Source organism: Fulmarus glacialis, unplaced genomic scaffold (genome assembly GCF_000690835.1).
Source record: "Fulmarus glacialis isolate BGI_N327 unplaced genomic scaffold, ASM69083v1 scaffold9537, whole genome shotgun sequence".
Lineage (NCBI taxonomy): Eukaryota > Metazoa > Chordata > Aves > Procellariiformes > Procellariidae > Fulmarus > Fulmarus glacialis.
Window position 1 is genome coordinate 26,989 of NW_009221256.1, and position 23,940 is coordinate 50,928.

General features: G+C 38.8%; 1 protein-coding gene across 1 annotated transcript in view; it reads right to left on the reverse strand.

The window, feature by feature from the left end:
• The window catches only part of LOC104079123 (neuron navigator 2-like), a gene marked incomplete at its 3' end in the record, with an annotated part of 51,469 nt that overhangs the window by 17,710 nt on the left and 9,819 nt on the right, over nucleotides 1-23,940 (reverse strand). The window contains exons 4-5 of the mRNA XM_009581034.1: nucleotides 18,099-18,216; nucleotides 11,209-11,261 (exon numbers count right to left, since the gene is read on the reverse strand). Of these exons, the coding sequence (XP_009579329.1) occupies nucleotides 11,209-11,261; nucleotides 18,099-18,216 (171 nt within the window). The remainder of the gene's footprint in view (nucleotides 1-11,208; nucleotides 11,262-18,098; nucleotides 18,217-23,940) is intronic.

Below are 23,940 nucleotides of genomic sequence, written 5' to 3' on the forward strand. Positions count from 1 at the left end.
TAATTATGCATTTCCAACAACACTGGCCACCACACCCACACAAGTTTTTGCACTTGTCATATAACAGCAAGTTTCTATTCTTGTCAATGCTAGAAAGAAAAGGAGCTAGGAAACATGTCCTGGCCTGTATAAGCAGAATAGGACACACCAGAAAAACAAAACAAAACAAGACAAATATCCTCAGCCTGTAGCCTGTACGTGGAAACCCATACATGGGCACCGAGGTATGTTGAACGTTGACTATGATAGACAAAGACTTGAATATGGAAACTGTCTATGGCCAAAGCTGTACATCCAACTACGCCAAGTCAAATAGACAGGGTAAATTACAACTAGTGCTGCCCTTGTGGCAGATACAGATGTTTTTCTCAAACAAAAATCAGAATTAAACTTACTGTAGGTTCCTTCCTTAGAAACCATGGGAAATTTCTCATGTTATGATGCAAGACCTCCGCTCCCAAATTTTACAGCGATAGATGTGGCGTTTTTATGAGCTTATCCAGAAAACCCACTACTTACATTGAATTGAAACAGTGCTTTCTGTTTAATTTGAGGCTCCATGTTACGTCCAGTATATCAGTTTTCAAAGGAGGAAAAAGAAGATTAATTTCATGTGAAATTTTTTAAAGTTTCACAAACCCTTACACAATAGTCCAGCAGACTTCACATACAATGTAGAAACAAGGAAAGAGCCTAACACAATCTGTTTACAGCAAGTTGTTTAAGGCAAAATGTATTCCTTGTCTGTATTTTCAGATCAAGCTTTTACGCTCAATATTTTTACGTCAAAGTGTAGGAAGAGCCTTAAAATCTTAAGTCATTACACTGACAATCCTTAAAACCCTGGAGTTTTGGGGGAGGGAGGATTCTCCCCTCAAATAATGTCCCATTTGTACTATTTTCTAAACATAACTCTATATATATAAGAAATACCAAAGGCAAAATTGCAAATTCTATTTTCCCCAGAAGGATACAAATACTAACTATTATTGCTTTGTTTAAAATATAGAGTCATTTGTAGTTATCCCAATCAAAATGTATCCTTTTTTAAAGAAAATAATACATTGCTCCAAGTGTTCATATGCTGCTCCTGACTATTTGGATAAAAAGGTCTCTCAAAATTAAGTTTCAGGATTTTGACAGAACTTGGTGGATATCTTATAAATTAAACAGCATGTGTAACATAAGGGCAAATGAAGCTAACCATATTCTGAAGCCAGGTTGTAACATATCTAGCCACAGTCTAGCACCTATTGTCATAGGTACACTGTTTTCACATCTATGTGAAGCGTTGACCCTCTCTGTTACAATTACATTATTTTGGGTTTTTAAAGGAAAGGACAGTTTGGGCACTAACCTAAGGCTGGAGAAATAGTTTCAGCCTCATCTCTTGCATCTCCTTCTCTGTGACGCTGGGTAAAACCTTAGCTTTCCTGTGCCTCAGCTCTTCTTCTGGAAATAATGGGACAAATAGCATTTCTCTACTTTACAATATGTTGTTAAGATTCAATATTCACTCACAACGTGCCTAATATAAATAGAAATGGGGGCAGCAAGCACCACAGAGAAAGCTGCATTTCATGATGGCCAAGATTTCTAATCACATCAAAGAGCATCCAAAGGGCGTCCTTGTCTTGTGAATGGTTTCAGGCAATCCTGCGCGACTCAAGGCTTGCCATAGCTAATCTGGTCTGGGAGAGGCAGATGGAAGGGTTGTAGAAACTTTCCTACTTTATTTTGAAATTCAGCTTTTCAGGGTTTTTTCAGGTTTGTTTATTCAAAACTGAAATTTTCCTATGAGGAAAAAAAAAGTAAAGGGTAACTTCTTTGAAAAATATTCCTGGAAATATTATTTTTGGATCATCTTTTCAGAATCAGGGCTTAAATATATTTGAAAAGTTGAAGTGGATAATTTGTGCATTTGAAATCTTGAGACGTCCTAAATTACAATTTGTTCAGCAACAAGTTCAACTTTGCAAAACAAGTATTAACAGAGTATCCTGTCTCTGGAGAATCATTAATTTAGGAAAGAGATGAAACACTTCGCTGGTCTCAACAGACACTTGACTAGATTTTCGCACATACCACACTAACTGTACATTACTGGCACTAAATCTCTGCTTATGTATAACTGAAGACTGGAACAGATGGGGAGAAGCCACGGCTGTGCTCAGTAAGTACATAACGAGGTGGGTAGCAGATCCTACTAACGCTTCATTTCCACCTTGCCTGGCTGCTCGCAGGAGACCCTTTTCTAGCTGGGGCTTCCAGACTGAAAGTTATGTTTCTAGTGCTGTGCTGTTGGCATTAAATGTAAAATATGACCAATATCTAGTGAACCTGGACTTCTTCCCAAAACAGCCTTGAATCCTAAAGAAATCACTATTTTTAGAAGAGCATAAATGCTTAAAAGGAAGGACTGACACTAAAACCACTCAATGCAGTAAGCACTGGCTCTCGTACACGGTTGTATTTCCTCAAATACTAGCTCAAGTGCTGAAGGCTCTGTGTATCATTAACTTGAATTTGCAGCAGTAATCCAGAGTTTAATGAAACTCATGTAGAAAGAACTACACAGAACATTTTATCACAAACAGAGCTTTTACCTCAGAAAAAAGTTTTGTATGAATACTGCTGCACTCTATTAAATGATGTATTATAATGTATAATAATGTATAAAAATAAAATAACCTACCAATCAAAAATTAATTTTCAGTAATGTAAGTAAATTACAGATTCTCAGTTATGGTGAGTGGGATGACAGTACACCAGCAAATGATCTGGATTCGTTTATTCAAATACACGCAACTAAAGAAGTAGAAATGGTCACCTCACGGCCGTGTCATGTGAATGCCCTCTTGCAATACAGTCATTAACAGTTGTTCGTTTCTAAAAACGATCCCCGGGAAGGGAGCTACCGCCGCAGCCCGTTCCCAGGCGCGGCGTCCCCTCTCCGTCTTGGCCGACCTGCATACTTATGTCTCTGTGACTGAGGGTCACAGCTTCACCTGTTCCCAACTGATTTATTCTGGTGGCTGGAGAGACACCAACACATTTGTGCCCCCTCCTTCCTTGCACCTGGATCCTGGATAACATCTCCTACTGAAATTCTCCTGCGTAATAGCTTAGCACAAGCACAATAGTACTGTTTAGCTCAGACGTTAAATATATAAAAATAATCCTACATAAAAAGCAAAAGAATAAACTTGTCTGGATATGTATTACCTTCACAGACTAATTAATCAAAATAACCATTGTCACACAGTTACAGTATATAAGCAATGGCGGGAAATCAAAGATTTATGACAAGACACATAGGCAAAAAGTTTATTTCTCCGGGCTGTATAATCCTTTGTAAAAGCTATGTCCTGTTTCAGATATTAAAGAGTGAAGAGCTTAGTACTACGTATCCTGTAAAAAGAAACAAAGACCTAGGCACCAGAAGAAACTGCCATACAAACAGCTTTAATTCTTACATCACAAACGTGACAGAGAAATTTAAAACATGTCTAATACAAAGTTTCACTGTACTGTTTTTAAGCAGTGCAGCAGACAGTGGGGCTTCTGTTGAGAAATGATGCACGACTCAGAAACCAGAATTAAACTATGTAAACATGAGCAGATACCTTTTGTTATCAACCTAAACTTTAAACTTGGGTTACTGTGATTCTGCTGCCGTTCTGGAAGACTACGAAGTTTTCTTCACAGCCAGGGTTCAGAAAAAAATTAATTTCCCAGAAAGCAGAAGAAGAATTGAATTTTTACTTCCACCTGTCCTCAAATCAACTTAACCTTTTTTCCTTAATTAGAAAATGCTCCGATGAAGTTAACCCTGAATAAAAAACATAATTTATCCCTCACAGATTCCACACAAAATTTAGTCTGAGAGCAATTTTTGCTCATGGTACCAAATTCAACACCAACAGAGTCTCGGTGAAGTTAATACAATCCACTGCACCTAATACGGCCTCACCAAGAATGCAGTTTCATACGTTGCATATGCCCCAACGCACAGGCGTGGGAAGTTAGAGAATGTCATCCACAATTTCCCATTTTCCCCCATTTACGCAAAACACAGCAAGAAGCTATGTGCTTGCAGAGTACTGCATAAAAGGTATATTTATGTAATAGTTTTACATAAATAATAAGTATGGCAAAAAAGAATTATTTTTCTAGGCGTTGGTGCAGGTATAAATACATAAGTGAAAGATACGGAGATCTCCACATGCGTACGTGGAATGACCCTGGCCTCTTAGTGCATTGCTGTTTCATGTATTTAGTCCACACGGTGGGTAGAACCACAGGTATTCAAAAAGTGTTAATTCAGCTTATATTAACAATGAAATAAATGATCAAATAGAATCTAATTATGTCTTTATAGTTAAGCTCACATCTTCCAGTTTTTCCATAAAAATTACTTTCTAATTTCTCTTGTTGCTCTTTATCGAACCTCACACTGTTTCAGAGACAGATGATGTCCAAGTTCTCGCATCACTGTATAGTGCAAAGAATTACAGCACACCCTCAGGGACCACAAAGACGATCCCTTATGGGAATGACAGACTGTCATCAGCAATGTCTCCAGAGGTACCACATACATCCACCCAATGGATAGAACAGCACGCACATACTGCCTTATCTCCCACCTCCACAGGCGGAGGAGTTTTGGAAGCCTTTCCCTCCAGCAATTAAACAAATATCTGTTTAGTGACACTTTATCATGCCTTATGGCAGGGAGACGTATACATTGACCTTTCCCAATCCAGTCTAGCTCTACTTATCATGTTATGTTCTATGGAGGGTGATGGTGGGGCTGAGGGGGCAGCTTGTGGTTTTATTTAGACTGCAAGCTCTGCAACACAGAAACCTAGGATCCAACCACGCCTGTCTCACTGATAATAATACACAAATGGTAAGCATAATAGCATGACAACAGTCTGGATCTTTGGAAAAAAATAGAGACAGTAAAACGAATCTTATCTAGGAGCAGTAGCCATTATAAAGTGAGGAAGAAGGACATCTAAGTGCAAGCAACCTGGCAGATCACCTCTGTAGTAAATCATTCTCGTCTACATGACAACACGGGTTCATACATGATCAACAGAAACACAGGAGGCTTAGAGAAAATGCTTTAAACATTCCTAAGCTCAATATTTGGCCAAGCGCCTGCACAGGCAGTTGAAGGAGCTGAGCTGGTGCCTGCCGCTGGCCAGTCTGGCACGGCTCCGGGGAACGTCTTCCCCTCCAGCTAACCTTCAGCTGTGAGGAAACATACCACGGGTTAAGGCCAAAGATACCCATTTGTTACTGTAGCAACGTTAAAACAGATTAAATTCCTAAACATACACTGACAGTAAGATACAAACTCCCAAGCAAAGCAAGGGGAAGGCTTACCAGAAGACAGAAAAGTTCCCTTTACTACATTTCTCAGAACAACCTTGGGGTAGGATAACTTGAAAATATATGGCTATATTTAACCACTGGGATATGTCTCCAAAAATCCCATCCCAGGAATTTGCAAGAGGGGAAAAAAAAAAATACTTGTGATGCTTTTGATCTTCCCGGCAGAGCTGCTCCCCTGAATTAGCAGCACATGCCCAGGCAGCAGAGCCCTCCTCGGCTTTGGGGAATGGCAGCCCATCAACCAGACTTCAGCCCCACCAACCCGGAGGGGTTTGGAGCTGCAGCCTTGCAAAATCACTGCAGCTAGCTACGGCAACGTTTAGGCAACACCGGGTATACAAAAATGCTCAAAATGTTTAGAGGGGCAGATTAAAGTGGATGCCTGCTCTTGAAGAGCAAAGATAGAATTATTGTCCATGAGAAAAATACAGGTAACTAAGAATATTTAAATTCTTTTTTTTTTTTTTTTTGAGCAATCATACAAAACACATGAGCTCACCCACTTAGTGGATATTACACAGACATAATTAGCTGCTCAGGTGATACAGGTGGTTTCAGCACATATTATTCCTGCCAACCAACTCATTGATGTGTACCCAGCTATACCCTTTAAGTATGGGCCATATCACACCAGCATTCACATTTATTATCTCAATTCTTTGAGAAAAAGAACACAGAAATATGTATAGCATGGGCCATACACACAACCAGTAATGAAGACTTCAACATCTCATGCTCTTTTCTCCAAATAAAAAAATAAAGATTCATAAAGGGGATGGAGCTGGCAAGGGTCACACTGAGGAGGGAAGTGGACACCCGGCTCTAACAACTGAATTAAAACTCCCAGTGCTGCTCACTTCAAACCAGGGCCCCTACACCAGGCTGGAGAGTTTTCATACAAACTTTCATACAAAGTTCTTTGACTGTCACATACATTACAGAACAGCTCAGTTTCAGAATACAAGAAATCGATCAAATTAGAATAGTCAAATTGCCATCACGGGAGTAAGGTTTCCTTGCAAAGACAGTGAACATATTGAAAACATGGCCTTCATCTCGACTTTCATAAAATCCTTGGGAAGAAATGCAGGCTCTGACCCATGTTGCGCTACAAGATTCTTTATGTTTGCAAGACAAACAGTAGTAGAAAGACTGAGCCATATTATTTTACTAGTACAGCTTGGTATCTTCATCAGAAAGGGATGATTCTTGAAAAACTTCTGGTCAACACACGAAAAAAATAAATACCTCCTCTTTGTTATTTGATAACACAGATACTTATATACCCAAAGTTATCATCCTGAAAAATAATAAAACCCAACCACAAACCCACATGAGAACCACAGTTATTTCCTACTCTATTTATAGGAGGGAACTGTGGTGTTGGTTCAGCCTACATTCTGCTGCTCCAAATTCTCATCTCGGGTGTCCCACAACTTCCCCAGGCTTAGCATGGAAAGATGAGCGTCTGCTTTATCCACCTACAGGTTCCCCCATCCTCTTCCCTTCAGCACTGACAGCTTTGCTACCGCTCCACTCCTTCAGGCTTCAAGGGTAATGCACCATCACTTCTCAGACTTTCACACCTAACATTTCAGTTCTTTCTAGAGTATCATAATCTGTGATTTTTTTTTTTTTTTAAATGTTGAACCTTGAAAAAAAAAATTGTTTTCTCATTAGTCTTTTCTCACACTTTTTTCTTAAATATATATAGAGGTATGTCTTATATCTTTCCCCTGCCATATTCAGTATTTCTTACCTTTACATTCACGGTGGGAAAAACCGCCTACCTCTCCTATAAGACACCTTGCTGCTACTTCTTCTATCCCTTCTTCCAGTCGCATCTTCAGTTGTGTTTCAACTGTTGCCTGTGTCTGCCAACATATCCCTTCACTGGCAAGTACCTCCTCTCTTCTTTGTCTTCAAGTCCATGTTTTAAAAATTAACTTTCTTTACTCGGCTCTCTCCCCAGTCGCTTCTAGTCTAGCTGATATGGATCTTCTCTTTCCTCACCTCGCTCTCCACTTTAATGCTCTGATCTTTCCAACATCTTGTCCTTTGCCGCCTTCTTATATCATCTAATCTTTACCATTATCTCATCTGTTATGATTTATCACTTGCATGTAATAGGTAACACAACCACCTCCCTCTCTCTCCCTCTTTGCACTGCTGTGCAAAAAGCATACATTAATGTACAAGATAATAAAATGCTCAGCTCTCGCACTGTGCTAAAACATTGCTGTGAAACTTCCTTCAAAAACTGTGAGCATTTTACACAACATATTTTTTCACAGACAGAACGCAGCACCTATAGAGCAAGATTTCTACAGACTGCCATTACAGCCAGACTTGATATATAACATATAACAGCTCACTTAAGTACTCTATTTCTTGTTTGTTTACTTTACCATTTTACAAATATAAGTGCTCTGAATCCTTTTATGATAGGTAACATTCAGCACTTGCAAAGGTACCCACATCAATAAGAATCATCTACGCTGCCTAGAAGGGAATGGACATTATCAGTACCTCCTATATAGTCCAGATTCTGCAGGACGCCAAATGTTGAGCTCTAATATCATTCCCAAAACAAGAGGCAGATTGAAAGAGAGAGAGAGATCTGTGTTTTTCTACAACCAAACAATATAAGCAGAGATAGCCCTACCCAGGTTTATTGACCTCAGTCTTTTTTTCAGGAGCGCGTAGGAGAGGAAACCAGTCTTGTTTTACCCTCCTTTGCCCTGTTCTCAAGAACCATGCCAGTATTTTCTTGTGCTTCATTCTAAAAACCTAACTGCAGTTGTGGTGATGGTCTCCAAATCTTCTTGGCCTCAGAGCCTGTGCTCCGTACTACTACATCTTCTATTAACCACAGGATTTTCTGCATGCCAGCTGGAACTAATCATCACAATTACAGGCTTTTGTTTAGAGGAATAACTACAGTACAAAACCATAGAGGTTTGGAAAAAAAACCCTGAAACAGGACTTACGCAGAGGACAAGATGTAGAATAGTCTGTAACATTATATAAAAGCCAGCCAACTCTTATCTGGAGCAAAGGAAGACAGGGATACTCCCCACAGCAGAGAAACCCGGACAAGATGACGAGGGGGGATAGGTTCTCACCTACGTGATTTTTCATGGAGCCAGTGGGGGTCCTTGTCATGTCATTTCTGGCAGTGGGACTAGGTTGATAAGCACTGATGGTCCCAAACGGTTCTGCAGTACCAAACTTAATTTGACAAGGCTTATTAGCACTGGCTTTGAGCCTGACAGACCCAAGCTGTCTCTAATGCTCAATTTGGGCAAATTTGTATGATGCTCTCCAACACTGTAGCAATGGGAACAACAAGGCAAAGAGACCTGATCTGGCTCTCTAAGGTTTGGCGGGCTTTACTGGCTTAGGACTGTGCCACATGGAAGCAAATATACTTGCTTTCACACCCCCTTTAATGGGCTCAATTTGCTCCAGCTTTCTAAGCCGATACATCTGGCTGGACGTGAGCTGGCTCTGCACAATTCGGCTCACACGTGTCTCTGCTCATGGCATCATCAGTCTACAAGTGAGATAACTGCCACAGGGAGAAAGATGATGGTAGAAGGCTTCCCTCTAAACTCTGTCGTATTTCTATTTAATGAGCAAAGTTAAATCTTCATTTACGGCGCCTTTCCCTGCCCCCTCCCCCCCAAATCTACTCATCTGTGATGCCCACCTTACAGACACTACAATATACATATGGACACCTGAAAGATTCATTTGAAAAAATAAGACCAGACATCACCTGGTTGAGTGTTTGAACTGACTGGATAGCCTTGCCTCTGCCACCTCTCTGAACCAGAAGTGCCAGACACAAACACCAGTTCCCACACTCTGGAGAATGGTTGTAAACTGCATTAAGAGGAAAGTGCACTGAAATGCAAAAGATGAACACTGCCGTATCTTTAAAAAAAAAAAAAAACAACCAAACAAAAAACCAAAAAACCCACCGCTGTAACATATGCATTTTTCCTAGAACGCAGGAGATCTGGAGAAGGGTTGTCTCCTTAAACACTGCAAGCAATTGCGTGAACACAACCTCTGTGAAGATACTTACATTCTTGCCTTACTATCTTTACTGTAAGATTATAAAGAGCTTTGTAAGCACACACACTTAATCAAAGCAAACCATAAGCATAATCCTCGTTTTTCTTATGTGAGGAAAACCGCTGGGGATGCCTAGCTCTGACTGATGCACAATGTCTTGTGATGCCTAGCTCTGACTGATGCACTACGTCTCGTGAGCAGGGTGCACAGTCCCACTCACTCCACCCTCCTGAACGAGCAGCCGGAATAACAGCAGAGCCTCAGAGGAGGCAGCGCAGAGCAAACTCTTCCTTCCAGCACTCTTCACAATTCCTGACCCAGCACGTGCCCAGCATGCCTCTGGTTATAACCAGATCTGACTTCTATAAGCAACCTAGAGCGTGCACCCGACTATCCAACAGAACACCACTGTTCCTTCATTGAGAATAATGACTTAAAGTGACTTTTAGCTACAATGTCCTGGAATTTGTTATAGACTCCAGTCCTGAATGAAATTCAGTTCTTATGATACACTTGTGGAACATTAAATTATAGCAATTGTCAAAATTTCCCCAATTATTTATACTCTAGACAGCTGCCGTGGCTTCGATAAGAATAGCAACCAACCTCTTCAAAGCAGTAAAAAGTAGCAATGATAAATCTTTTAGATGGCTTTCTTTTTATGGAGTGCTTGCTCCGTGGGTTTAAGTAAGACTGCTAACTTCCAAGAAACAACAAAAAACCAAAACAGAATAGCAGAACACAGTGTGGTTTCTGACTTAAGATGGTAAACTCTCATCAAATCTTTAATCTTTCCTCTAACTATGTGAGTGATTGTGCTCAAGTTGCAGTCGTGGAGGTAGGGGCAGTTGGGAACAGAGTCAGAAAAACGAAAAACATTAAAATAGCTTCACACACACAACAGATATTCACGTATCCCAGAGTAAGCATTTGCAATGCAAAGGGGAGATTTTTAGAATTTATATTGTAAAATGAGTTTTTTCTCAAGATACAGACGGAAATAACCTTCTTTAAAAGATCATAAATTTTAAACACTCCTAGGATGCATTTTAAAAATCAGTTTGTTATTATTTGCATTCTCACTACAGTTCTGCCTATAATATTAGCTTCACCAATACTCATAGCAGATGTATTCTTGAGGTACTATATGCTTTTAAATTCACTGCACTGATTTTTGGTTCTTCAGTTTTCAATATTATGTACAAGCAAGATAGAAAACAACTTCTTTTACAAATTAAAACTTATCAGTCAAAACCAAGCTGCATAAAATAAAACGTCTTGAAGTTTGCAGTTTGAATTTTTTTCATTTAGTGTGTTTTACTCATTTATTTTGTTCCTTTTCAAAGGATATAGGAACTTTTTAATTCAACTTTAAAATAAATATCTAATTCTGCTTTTGCAATACTACTGTCTATATAGTGGAACAAAATTTTATTTTTATACATTCCTGTTTAACTATGTGATATTACAGAAATATAAAATACCAATGTAAGAATAATAGTGATTGTAAGTATGTGATAAATGATAAGGCCTAATTCAACTACTGTGGAGTACAATGGGGCAAGAACTGTAATATTAATATTTTTCAGATTATACCTTTGCTCTCACTACTGTGAAAAACTAATTACAAATTGTTATTAAAAGACTCAGACAATGAAGTCACACACTCTCACTCGATACTCAACCATGTACACACAAACAACAGACCTCTTTACTACTTACCATTTGAGACCTATTTTTTGGGCAGCCATTGATGTCTTCAATCTTTTCATTTGCTGAAAAGCAAAAAAGAGGAGATAAAGCAAAAAACTATACCGAGGATGTTTATTCCAATTATTTCCAGAGCACTTGCTGCTAGCTAAATAAAGGGGTTTCAGATTGTAGTTGTCCAGTCAAAGTGAATGTGTGAAACACTGAGACCCATCAAAAAAAAAGCAGCTGGAGTTTTCTAGTGGGTCATGCCTCCAGAGACAGCTGGGGGCAGAAAACAACTGGTCTGGCAACATCTTGTACAATGACGGGTAACTCCTTTAAACTACAAAAGAGATTTAAACTCTGGAAACTGAATCACTGCTGGGTGGAAAAGTGAACGCTACATAAGTATAGATGGTTGCATGTCAATTGATTTGCTCGTAGAGTGAATAAATATTTTAAATCTAGATGGGAAATTTATGATCAATAACTCTAATTTTTTTAAATTATTTTTTTCTTAAAGCACAAACCACAAGACTACTTTTCAAGCTTCTTGTCCATGGCTTACATACAATGCAACTTGCAGAAAAAGATATAGTTTCAATCTTTAAAGTCCCAAGTGAAACAATTAAGTTGTTGAGGTGGTTAAATGTTTGCCTTAGAGTCTTAGTTTGCTCAGTTTCGCATTTCAGACTTGGACCCTGAAATGACTTGTGTGCTAGACTGAAGAACCAGTTATAATCAAAGTTCGGTTTCCCACAGTTTTTTCACTGTAATAAAGGTACGCGTCCACATCCCATTCGATGAATCGAACAGATTTGCCTCCCATCGATTCTTACATTAAAAACTGTATTTTCTACCAGTCCCATATTCTCAGGACATCAGCCAAAACTCCACCTCATTTCATGTCTTTCTTCAGTTAGGAGTATCAAATTTGGCACAATATTCCATTAGCAGTCATAACAATGACAAAGAAAGAAGTAATATAACTTCACTCTTGCTTGGTATTCCCCTTTCTTACACATCCAAGTGTCACAGCACACCTTTCTGCCACAGGAATGCATTTAAGAATTGATGCTAATCTGAAAAAGATTGCAGCTAAATCCACTGTACTGTTCCCCAGAGTGGTCTATCAGCCTCTACAGATAAAGAGCATGCATTTCTTTCAGGAATGCAATCTCAGATTTGCTCATACAGAAACAAAAATTATTTCTTTAAATGCCATTTACAAATCCTGTGCATCCTTCTTTTAATATTTACTATCTCTCAGTTTAGTATCATGCAGTATCTTTATCAACTAAATTTATAATACTTTAAAAAATTGATAGCTATATTCCTATAAATTTGCACCGTTCATAATTATTACTTGCAAGGAGACTAATGAACTTCTGAATGAGCTTTCTCTTGTTTGGGACACAGGTTATTAGAGGTATCTCTCTACACAAGCCATTTGGTTTATCTTCCTTAAAAAATAGTAGGTTTTTCCCTACTCCTCTAGAACTTCCAAATTGTTACACGATGTATTTAAAACCAATGTTAGCAAACCATAAAGCTTATTACCTGGCTCTTTTTAAGCTCTTGTACACAAACTACCTAGACTCACCTACTAGAAACTGCCTAAACTGTTAGTAACTTGTTTCCAAGATTCTGCTGCAATATAGTATTTGACTTTTTCTGAGTCTTTTTTACTATGCAAATGTAGAACCAAAATATTTACTCAACACTTTTACTTCTACACTTCGTGGGTGTTGCTACAGTCTTGGAGTACAAGATGGGTTCTAGAGCTGTACACTAAAGGTTAACCCCATAAACTAACAAATACACCATTCTATAACATGGGAAAATTAAGGGCAAATGAAGACGTAAATGAATGCCACCTTAATTTTTTCCTGTCAGGAGAAATTTACATCAAACACACCAACTATTTGGGATGTTACCTCTTTATCCCCTTCCTTTTTTACACTGTGGTTATATTACTATTCTCACTTAGAAATTAGTCCTTTTGTCCTCATACCTTTCTATCAGCTTGCAGATAGAAAAGATGTCATCAGCTATTCTTGTACTCCACTTATCAGCTTCAGCTGATTTGTAGCTTCTTTATTTCATTACAACTTTTTTTTTTTAGCTCTTCTTTTTTTTTTTTTTTTTTTTTGTTTTTAAACAGTTGCTTTTACTTCCTCTCAAAAGCTATGTTAAACCAAGGCAATTTTGCCTCCCACTTGTGAACCTGCAGTTTTTTGTCCACCAGTTGATGATTCTTCATCAGTTCCCAATTACTCATCACTTCGTTTTATGCTGTTGGCCTTTTCTACCACAGGTGATTTAGGATGTAGATGACCAGAAATAGTTGGTGGGAACCAGAAGAATAACAAGAACTGGAGTTTCTGGTCCATCAGGTGCTATTTCTGCTTACCCCTCAGCAACTACCTTTCCCTGGGCAGGTTTATGCCCTACCTTTCCACCTTTTAATCCACTCCCAACTCACCTATGGCTCTTGGTTACTCCTTTCACTAGATTAATGCAATTATCATCCCTTCCCTGCTGGTGCAAGTGCTATGAAAAGCAGGTGGAATAGAGAAGAACCAGAAAAGCTGGTGGTGGAGCAAACTGGCAGATAGGCTGAACTTGAACTCATACCTCTCTATTGAACCCAGCAGGGTAAGACCTCAGAGATTCAACCTAGGCTGGGGAGATGCATCAAAGCAGCCCAGAGGCATATCTGGCACTTTGCAGGAATCTGCCTAATTCACCAGGCAATTGTTTTGATGCTCCCATTCCTTGGCCATAAGCTGGACCCTACCTTTGACCCTTCCACCTAGCTCCAAGGAACAGTGCTTGCAGCAGGTGTGAGGTAAGTTGCTTGTCTTGTGGAGATGGTTGGAAAGAAAGAGATAGCAGTGAAAGAGATAACAACGTGGTGGTGTGGGCAGCGTGACGGTACAGTTCACAGCACAAGTCACTGAATGCTAGGGGATCTTGGAAATGTGTCCAATTTCACAGCTGCGAAAGCACAGTTTTATGGCTGAGATAAATGGGCATCTCACAGCTACTGTTTCTATTTGCCACGAAGGAATACTACATCAGCAATTCTATCTCAGTCTCGAGCAAGACGTAAATTCACAACCACGAATGTGAAATGCAGAGGATTTTTCCCAAAGTGACTGCAAGTCCAAAGAGCTTCCCCCCTCACTTTTTTTTTCCCCCACTGTGAATACAGTGAATTTGGTTCAAATGCTTTTAAGTGTTTGCAAACTTTTCCCATTGAGGGGTGTACTAAGGCAGACAGGAGAAACCAGCTGTGCTCTGTAACGAAAGTAGCAATGAGTGACATTGTGCTTTCTTTAGCTGGATCTGAATCAAAGCTTGGAAAATGGTACCTAAAAGAATATTTGGGTTTATGTATTTGACAAGAGGCATATTATGAAACTGCAAGCCAAAATTGTATGAAAACACAAGTGAAAAGGAAACTCTGGCGTAAAAAGTTGCAAAGAATTCTATGGATTCCTGGTGAAAAAAATCTTCAGGAAATGACATTCCATCAAGTGCGCTGGTTAAACCATCCATACAAAAATTAAGTCCATGCACTTCATAATAATGAAGTGCATGGGCAGTTACAACCTTAGCAGCTATTCTGCATTATTCAGTACTTTAGGCATACCCTTGGACATTAGATAACTTCTTCTTGAACGTATGAATGAATATTGCTCAATATAATTCCTACATTTGTGTAGGAATTGTCACCTGCAGCTTTTAACTTAACAGCCACTCAAATATTAGTAAAATGAACCTTTGTGTAAAGTCCCGCCCAAAACATGATAGGAGTTATCACTACAGAGTACTGCTAGGCTTGATCCCAGGATTCTGGTTTGAAATATAAACCTGTAACCTTCCCCTGCAAATGTAATAGTACAATATTCATGACAGCAGAAAAAAGCTATACTGAGATGTCACAGTACGAATTTGAACTGGAATAGTTAAATGGAGTAATCGCAAATGACTTTTAAAATTAAAGCAAAGATCTGTTCTGTTTAAGTCAGTGCAATTAATTTCAATCAGAACACAAGTTACAAGATACAACTATATGATAGGCTATCCTGGCATATCCAAAGCATCTACACTAAACAACGTGCCCATCACCTCCTGTAACAGTGTACTGATTGCCCAGCACAACATTGATGTGCACATTTTACTTCTTACTAAAACTACTTTTATTTAGCTGAATAAGTATTTAATGCTAACACAATGTCTGCATCCCTATTTATAAAGCCGCAGCTTTTGTGTCTGACCTGACTTTGGTTGTATCTGATCAATGAAAATATTCCACAAAATATTGTAGGCACCAGTAGGAAAAGTCCTATCAGACTGGGTTAAAGTTTAATTTTAGCATCGATTTTAAGTCTTGAAAATTGAAGGTTCTCACAGGGAACCAACTGACAATTTGATATATTACCGATTTCAGAGCACGCACAGGCCCAGTATATCTGCATTCATGAATTCATGAATTTAAATATAGCTACTATGTTTATATGGCATTACTAAGGCACATATTACTCACGTATTCTTTTATAGGCTCATAAATTTTGAACTGAAATAAACCAGAATGCTATGAATGCATTTTAATTGTCTTGCAAATCGAAAAAAACTGTCATCATATAACGCTTCTATATTATCATAAGCAGTTTTGAAGTCTGAAGATTATATCCTCTTAAGTCAAATGCAGTGATGTTTGGTTTCATGTCTTTTTAGATTTGCTCCTCATTTGGATGCTAAGATGAAAGAACTACCTAGTTCTTACTAACTTTAAATTTCTTTTCCCTAAATATACAGCTATGTCACTTAAGAAAGGTAAGCTGAAAGGATTGCGATCACTGTCTCTGTATAATCATTAACTGTTACAGAGTCTGCATTAAGAAAAACAAAACAAAACAAAACCAAAACCACACATTTATTCTTTTTCCAGTTTTGGCTACCAAGTAGTATCTCAAGATTCAACATCTGTGATGTAAATCTCAGATGGTGAACAGAAGACAAATTGTATCACTAATACTTAAACCTGAATCAATTTTGATGACTGTGGATAATCTCCAGGCACATAAGAAAAAAGAGACAGGATCTTCATGGCTGCTTTTACACATAGCATAAAAAAGAAAAACCTCTCCTACACTGCATATAGAAACCTTCTTAGTATGCAGTCTTGTTTGTTAGAAAAAAGCTTGTATTTTCCCCGGCTACAGTTAAAGCTGCTTCTAGGTGTGAAAGTTATCACCATCTTTGGGACAATGAGATGCAGCGTGCCTGAGGCCATACACAGCAGATACAAATGACTTTTTCTTCACTTTCATTTGGAGGATTAAACTGAGAATGTTTAAGTATGAACTTTCTTTCACATGGGAAACATTCTCTGAAAATGAAATCCTTCACCTTGTACTTTAACTTTTGAAAGCTTGCAGACCTAATCTTAAATGTTAGCCAAAAGGCAGCTCTAGGAATGGCTCAAAAAAATGCAAAGGCGAACCAAAGCAAAATACAGTAAGCACTATTATTTCTGCATGTTTTAGAGGGAGTAATTTAATTTCATAAGAGTTTTCAGAAGTCAATTCTCAAACAACTACATTTAAATATCTGGTACAACCAGGTTCGTATTTCGATGGTCGTATTCTTAAACGTGTGTTCTCACACAGAAGTTTTCTACAAGAGCGTTAACACAGGGTAGCCAGGTACGTGTGAAAGGAATCAACACCTAACTGTTCTGCGTTTCCAGATTTTTTTTCCATTTAAACACACATAAGGAAATAGATATAGGATGAAGTGTTGTTCATAGTGAATACCTGTCAATACCAATCGATTCATGGCCTGTTTTTATACATCTGTAGCTGCATGGCGGGTCTGTAGGATGCTACTGAAATATTACGTTGCTCTACAACAGAGAGACAAAATCTTTTTTGATGTATGCCAGTGCAGCTCCAGTGGAATCTTTGGAATGATGCCTTGCAATTTCATCCGAGAACAGGGCTTGCAGATTTGCACCTTAAATCAAGGAACTAGCTCGTTTACAGCATCTAAACACGTATAAATACGCACGGACTGATGTCTTGTTACTTCATTGCTGTCTTAATTTGCATCTCAAATCTGGCAGTTTGCTTCTAACAATAGTTGTCCTAACTCCCATTAGCAGGCTTTCCGATTCCATCAATCTCCATTGGCCCATGCCTGTGTTTTGTGGCGTCCCAAGTACCAGATGGATGAGCCTCTGAAGGAACTAATGAAGGATCCAGGCCCGAGGGAAGAGGGAGAGTTTGTAGCTTTACATGGGGCCAATGGAGAAAATTGTTTAGAACCTTCATTATCTACGAATATTAGTGCAAACTGAGGGAACTAAAGGCTTTGTAGAACTAAGCCTATATTTGAGATTTGTCCTAATGATAAATGATTTTCCTCATCTGAGAACTCATTATGAAAGAGTTCTTTTTTCTGCCACATAAAAATTATACCCCTTCTCCTTTCCTAGCTGCATATATGGATTTTCCAAATCCAACTGAGAGCAGGAGGTTCAACACAGTAGGCCAGTATCACTGTGAATTATGTTCAAACCAATCCCCAAAAGGTATCAGAAATAGAGATAGTGAAGGCTAACAGCATCCTAGCAGAAAAAAATCCCTCATCAGTTGCTTTTTTAACATTCAGCTGTGGGGAATGATATTGCTGTGTCAGGAGATCTTATCAGCAACATCAAATATTTTTCCACTATGCTTTAAGACAAGGCTTTATCGAATTAATTAGCAAAGTCTCTGAAGGAAAAATTATCTATGTAATTCCATGCAGTTTGATGGATTCCCTCCCCCTGTGTTTATGCAGAAGATAAAGACAGTGAATTTCTGAGCGAGTTGGTGGATACCTGGTACAAAGAGAAAGTCACTCACCTACAACCTGGATTATTTCAGCTAATAAAACTCCATCAGTCACATCTTGCTGTAGATCCTTTATCAATCTCTTGTGACCAGATTTTGCGAGATAGTGATTAGCCCAATCTGTATAAATCTGTTAGGAGAAAGATAAACAAAAAGAAATTATTAGTTACATCATCAACCTCAAAAATGAGAGTTCTTTGTTTCTCTCAGTATCCGAGAGGCTGATTTAAGATCACTGCTTTTTTGCTCTTTGAAACAAGTCAACAACATTAAAATTCAAGGCATTGCGCAGATCAAGTATTCAGCTTACTATAGTATGGCTTTTCCTATTCAGAAATCTGACATCAAAGCTCGCAGAAGACGATAGTAAACTCTTGAACATGTTACAGCTTGAATGGATCATCAGGCGGTCAATTAACTGTTCTACGGCAGTAACAAGTGCATAGAAGAGATTTCAATTTCCACCCAAGTATTTTTTTGCATTTTCCCTTTGACATTTCTTCTCTATATCTGTTATAGAGAAATTTTAAAGATTCTTTTCCAAGAACCAATTCTGGTAGACATTAGCCATATAGCAAGTTCATTTTGAGGAAACTCCTTTGTCATATTACCCAACAAGACTTTAAAGGTTTTAAAAATCTACCAATTCTAATAAATTCCATCTCACAGATTAAACAGGCCTATTAAATTGATTTTAATATCTCATGCAAACTTCTAACTGTTGGGATTTATTTTAAAATGTATTATCTGGAAACTAAGCAAACAAAGCAATCAAAATCTCTCTTTAGTTTGCATTAAGTGCGGCTCACCACATGCTAGCACAACTTATCCAAGATCACCAGAAAACTTATAAAATCTTTTCATGCTAGATTATCAAAAAGAAGAAAAAATACTCGATTAGGAATTTCTGCTTATGAATTAAATAACGCTTCTTGTTCTTCTTATAGGACAAAATTTAAGGGAAGACTTTTTTATATGATCTATTTCTATTCCAAAGAAGTAAAGTAAAAACAACTAAATATCGGGATTTTACCTTTTAAATACCCAGACAAATATTAAGGTTTACCCCTACTCTCAAGAGCGTGAAGTATATTAGAAATACATTCATCCCAATGCAGTCTATCAGTAAGCAGGAGTAGATTCAATGTGCTTTCTAGAGCACGACCCATACCAATCCTCCACAGTCCCTATAAATCACCATGTACTGGGGGCTTTTCGTTGTTTTTTTAAATCAAAGCTCTATGCTGGTGACGAACACCTCACACAAGTGGGTGAATCACTGACCTGGAGGGAAATGTCTGCACAACAGTATTCAGTCCCCAGCAGCCCAGGGAAAGCTCTCCCTGTGCATTGCCCAGGAACTACTGCTTTTTTCCACACCAACTGATAGTTAGAAAGAAAAGAGGACAAGGAGAGGGGTCCTAGCCCTCAGGGCTGTGATCACTGGGCTATGAAGTTTCCTATCCCCAGCCTTAAGGAAGCAGATGTAAACGATGGCCACTAAAATCAGATTCTGTCTGCTAGCAAAACATTGTTGAAATAAAACATGGGTTTAAAGCCATTCCCCCTCCACCACCCCGCTCCTCAGCTATGCAACCCCCCATATATCATTGTATATCAATGCAGATCCTTTAAATTACTGACTAATATCACCAAGCTACATGGGTACTAATTTCAGAAGCATCTTCAGCATCGCATTGAAAATACAAGGCTTACGTCCTCTTTCATAGGAGTCAAGAGCCAACTCCCAAGTCTAGGAGTCAAGTATTTGCCACAGGGGACGGAGGAACCTGGAAATAATACAAGGATTGTAATTTCATGCTCCTCTTGCACTTGCTGATTCAACGTTAATATGATAAAATGAAGAACAGATATTTTGACTAGAGTTATTTTGGTTATAAAGCCTTCACTCTGTAAAACACTACTAGTAGCAGCAATGAACAAATCACTCAAAATCTGAAACACATGTCCCTATTTTCCATCATTTATCCTCTACTTCCATCTTCAGAGCAGCGGGATGTGCATTTCCTATGCCAACAGCGTCACGGACTTGAACAGAAAAACACGCTGGAACACCTCCGTGAAAAAAACAGAGCTGAAAAACATCTCAATGAAAAACATCTCAATGAAATAAATGCTGACTACACAAGAGTGATTTCCCTAGCTGACCTAAAAAAGAAAAAGGAAAAAAAAACCCCACACTTTGCACAAACCAGACATTGTGTTCCTTAGCTCCTTTTACAAGAAAACATTTTCCATAACAGGAAGATATTTTTAAAGATCCAATGACTTCAAGGAACTAGGATTGACTTCACCTATTTTTCTGCCACACGGTTCTAGCTTGCTTATCTACAAGTAAAGACATATCAGGAAACAGGTTGAAAACTACTTACTTCACAAGCGCGAGGGTCCACACGCACCCCTACACCGTTACTGTGATTTAGCTGACAAGCAGCTTATCAAACACAATAACTAAGTTTCTTTTAATGGGAGGGCTGTGTTTATCACAGAACAACTTTCAGCAAATACAAGATTATACTTTGACGCATCAGTTCCAGCCTGGCTCATTTCCATGATGCAGATCATCGTGCAATCAAACAAATGGATCAGCCCTAGAGTTAAGACAACACAGAACAGAGGAGAGGCAGAGCAGACCCCTTCTGGCAGAGCCTGAAATGACAGCATCAGCAAGACCTTGAGGGCCGGTTAGGATTGATTTTTAAGTCAACTAACAGTGTGAGAATGCATAGCTGGCATTGCAAAACTGCTATTTCATAGCTGTTTCCTACTGCGCTAATTCCTGCAAAAAAACACTAGACCTTATATTCATACCCTATAAATAAACAGAACTGCATCAAAGAAATTCCCATAACAAATCCTCCTGGTAAAGGAGACAACCCCAAATACCTGCTGTCTGATTCACTGTCTCCAACAACAGATAAAGAAACTCCCTCTGTTGGCAAATTATTCTTGTAACTCCTACTTTGTGTGCTGAAGTCAATGTCTGTGTTTGGTATCCGAATTGCAAGCAGAGCTTTTATGCTCATTGTAAAATATTCCATTAAATGCATCAATAATGCATACCAGTATGGAGAAAATATCTGTTTCTGGGGTATTTAAGGGTGTGGAATATTACTTCGTTCAAATAGTTGATCAGGAAAGCCTTTTGCAGGAAAATGCAGATAGACTTATAATAAATCCGTGCTTCTCTTTTAAAAACTTTAATATACCACATTATTTTGCAATATCATAACGTGCAATTTTTTTTTTTTTTTTTTTAAACTGACTGGGCTATATATTTACAAGCTCTGAAGCATTCCTATGGCTGCGGTATTACCCAAGCATATCACAGTAGCTCTTTATGGTCACTGCTCATTTTTATGGCATATATTAAGCTAATTATGGAAACTTTCCAGGAGCTTTTCAAAACCTGTTTGTTGCAAGTCTTTGTAATGTACTACACAAATATGATTCCTAATGTTGCTTTTCCTTTTCCATACAAACAAGTGAAAAAATATAAGTGTACAATGGTTGCTATTTCTAGACACATGAAAAACGTTTCAAAGCACATAGTGTTTTCAAGTGTTCAAAAACAGACAAATAATTGGGAAAACAATAATAAAAGAACCAGGAAAACACTGCTGAGAAACTTTCCATTCATAAATGCCTATCTCTGCACATGAATTTTGAGTGTTCCTCAGGTATTTTCAGCAAGCAGGTTACAAAGTCACATGTTTGAATATTCACATGAAAATAAGCTGAACCTAATTAAAAAGTACAAAATCTTGCGATATGAAATATTTGACCCACTACAACCAAACAGATACTGACTTATTACATATACCAGTATGGGCTTTTAAAACTTCTCAGCGATTTCACACAGCATGAAAATCACTGGAGCCAGCTTCATTATTTTAGTTAACAAAAATCAAGCGAACACCACGATTTGGGCATTATCACCATAAGCAGGTCTTTGTGCCTGAGACCAGTCAGTTTAATGTTTAACTCGGGTCTAAGTTCTGGCTTTTGTTAAAGGCGGACTCAGCTGTTTGGTAGCTTTTTTCCCCCTGTAGTCTATGATCTTAGGAATCCAATTATCTGGAAAGAAATTAAAAACAAATGTGAAAGATTTTTTCCTTCTCTCCCCTCCCCCCCCACCCAATCCATCAGATTTGAAATGTGTTACAAGTAAAGATTGATTCCATCAGGTTTGAATGAAGGGCATTACAGGTAAATATTGATTTTGGAAATATTCAGTACACTATGAGTCATAGCTAACACACTATTGCACAAAGTAGCAAGGTTTTGAGCAAAAACCCCCAAATTCTAAAGCTTTTGAAAGTGGTCTGTAAAGCAAAAGGCCTGAAGTCTTCCATCAGCAAGAACACTGCATTTCGAAATTCAGTGGGGTTTCTGCCCCCTCTCCTTTCCTCAGCATTATACCTGCTTGTTTAAAGCACGTTTCAGATGAGAGAGGTCTGAAGGGCAGAGAATTCTTACTTTGCGGCTAGGAGACTTCTGCACTTTCTCCTCTCTGAGTCTCGAGTAACATTTCTGACCGTACTAAGAGACCCCATCTCTCACACCCAGAGCACACCTCGGGCCACCTGCACCAGATTTGAACGCTGAATCAGCAGAAAAGGTGCCTTTCGCATGCACAGCTACCACTAAGCACTTGGGGAGGGCTGGGGAACATACTGACCAGTAGAAAGCAAAAACCCTGACGCTTCTGTCCACTTAAAAGTAATTCATACAGTCTTTTTAACCTTGGAAAAATCAACCAAAAAGCCAAATAAACTAGAGCTTGCCTAGCTAGCCCTAACAGTCTGAAGTTGGCATCTCAAACCACAGTATTCCTTTCTACAGATACCATTTTGGAGGCAACAGGCTGACACCCGGGTTCTCAGACATGCTGATGGGCAGGTTCTTCCTGATCTGCTGGCCAAACACAGCATCTGTAGGACGATATTCCTCTGTTCCCATAGTCAGTCAAACCCAGGAAACAGAGCGTGAATAAAGTCATGAGAGCAATGAATCCCGGAAGACCCTTTAGCGATCATAAAGGAGACCCAGTACATCCGTGGAGCTGCAATTAGATCAAGGTGCCAGGTACTACCATGTACTCCAGGATCTCCTTTAAATGGAATTCAGTTCCCAATGGGAAGGAAAGAACTACCCAATGTTTTTTGCCATTTTGCCCATTCTGAAATACACTTGTTATGAAATGAAAAGGTTCACACAAAACTACTTGAAAAGAATTTCCCTCTTCTATGCAAGCAAGCAGAAAAAATGCCTGAACCTCTTCCTTATTACTCATTTCCACCAAAAAAATCTAATTATAATAAATGTCCAAGTACATTTTCAACCCTTTCTTTCCCTCCCTCACCATGTCAGTTCCAAACTAATCAGACTCTGATTGTTTTCTTCCAATAATTATCATGAATCAGGCTCTCGTGAATTTGGTACCAGCCAAAGAGTATCTTTTTTACATCATGTAGCATAATTAGAGCAGAGCAAAGCTTTTCTCATCATTGAATAGCAGGGTTAGTCACACCAATGAACTCCACCACAACACCCGTTACAACACAACGCCTATGTTGCTGCTGACCAAACCACACTGCCTACTGAAGCTCACAGGGGAAAAAAAACAACTCCCGAAACCTAAAAATAGACACAACATATTGAGAGGATCCTAATGGGAATGCCTGCAGTTGTTACAGTGCTATGCGGGGAGGAAAGTCCATCAGATACTCATTGCTGCCCAATGTAATGGGGTTTACACATGCAGAGTCAGGAAATCACAATTTTTGACTGGTAACATTAATTGCAGTCTCATGCTGATCCACGCTACACA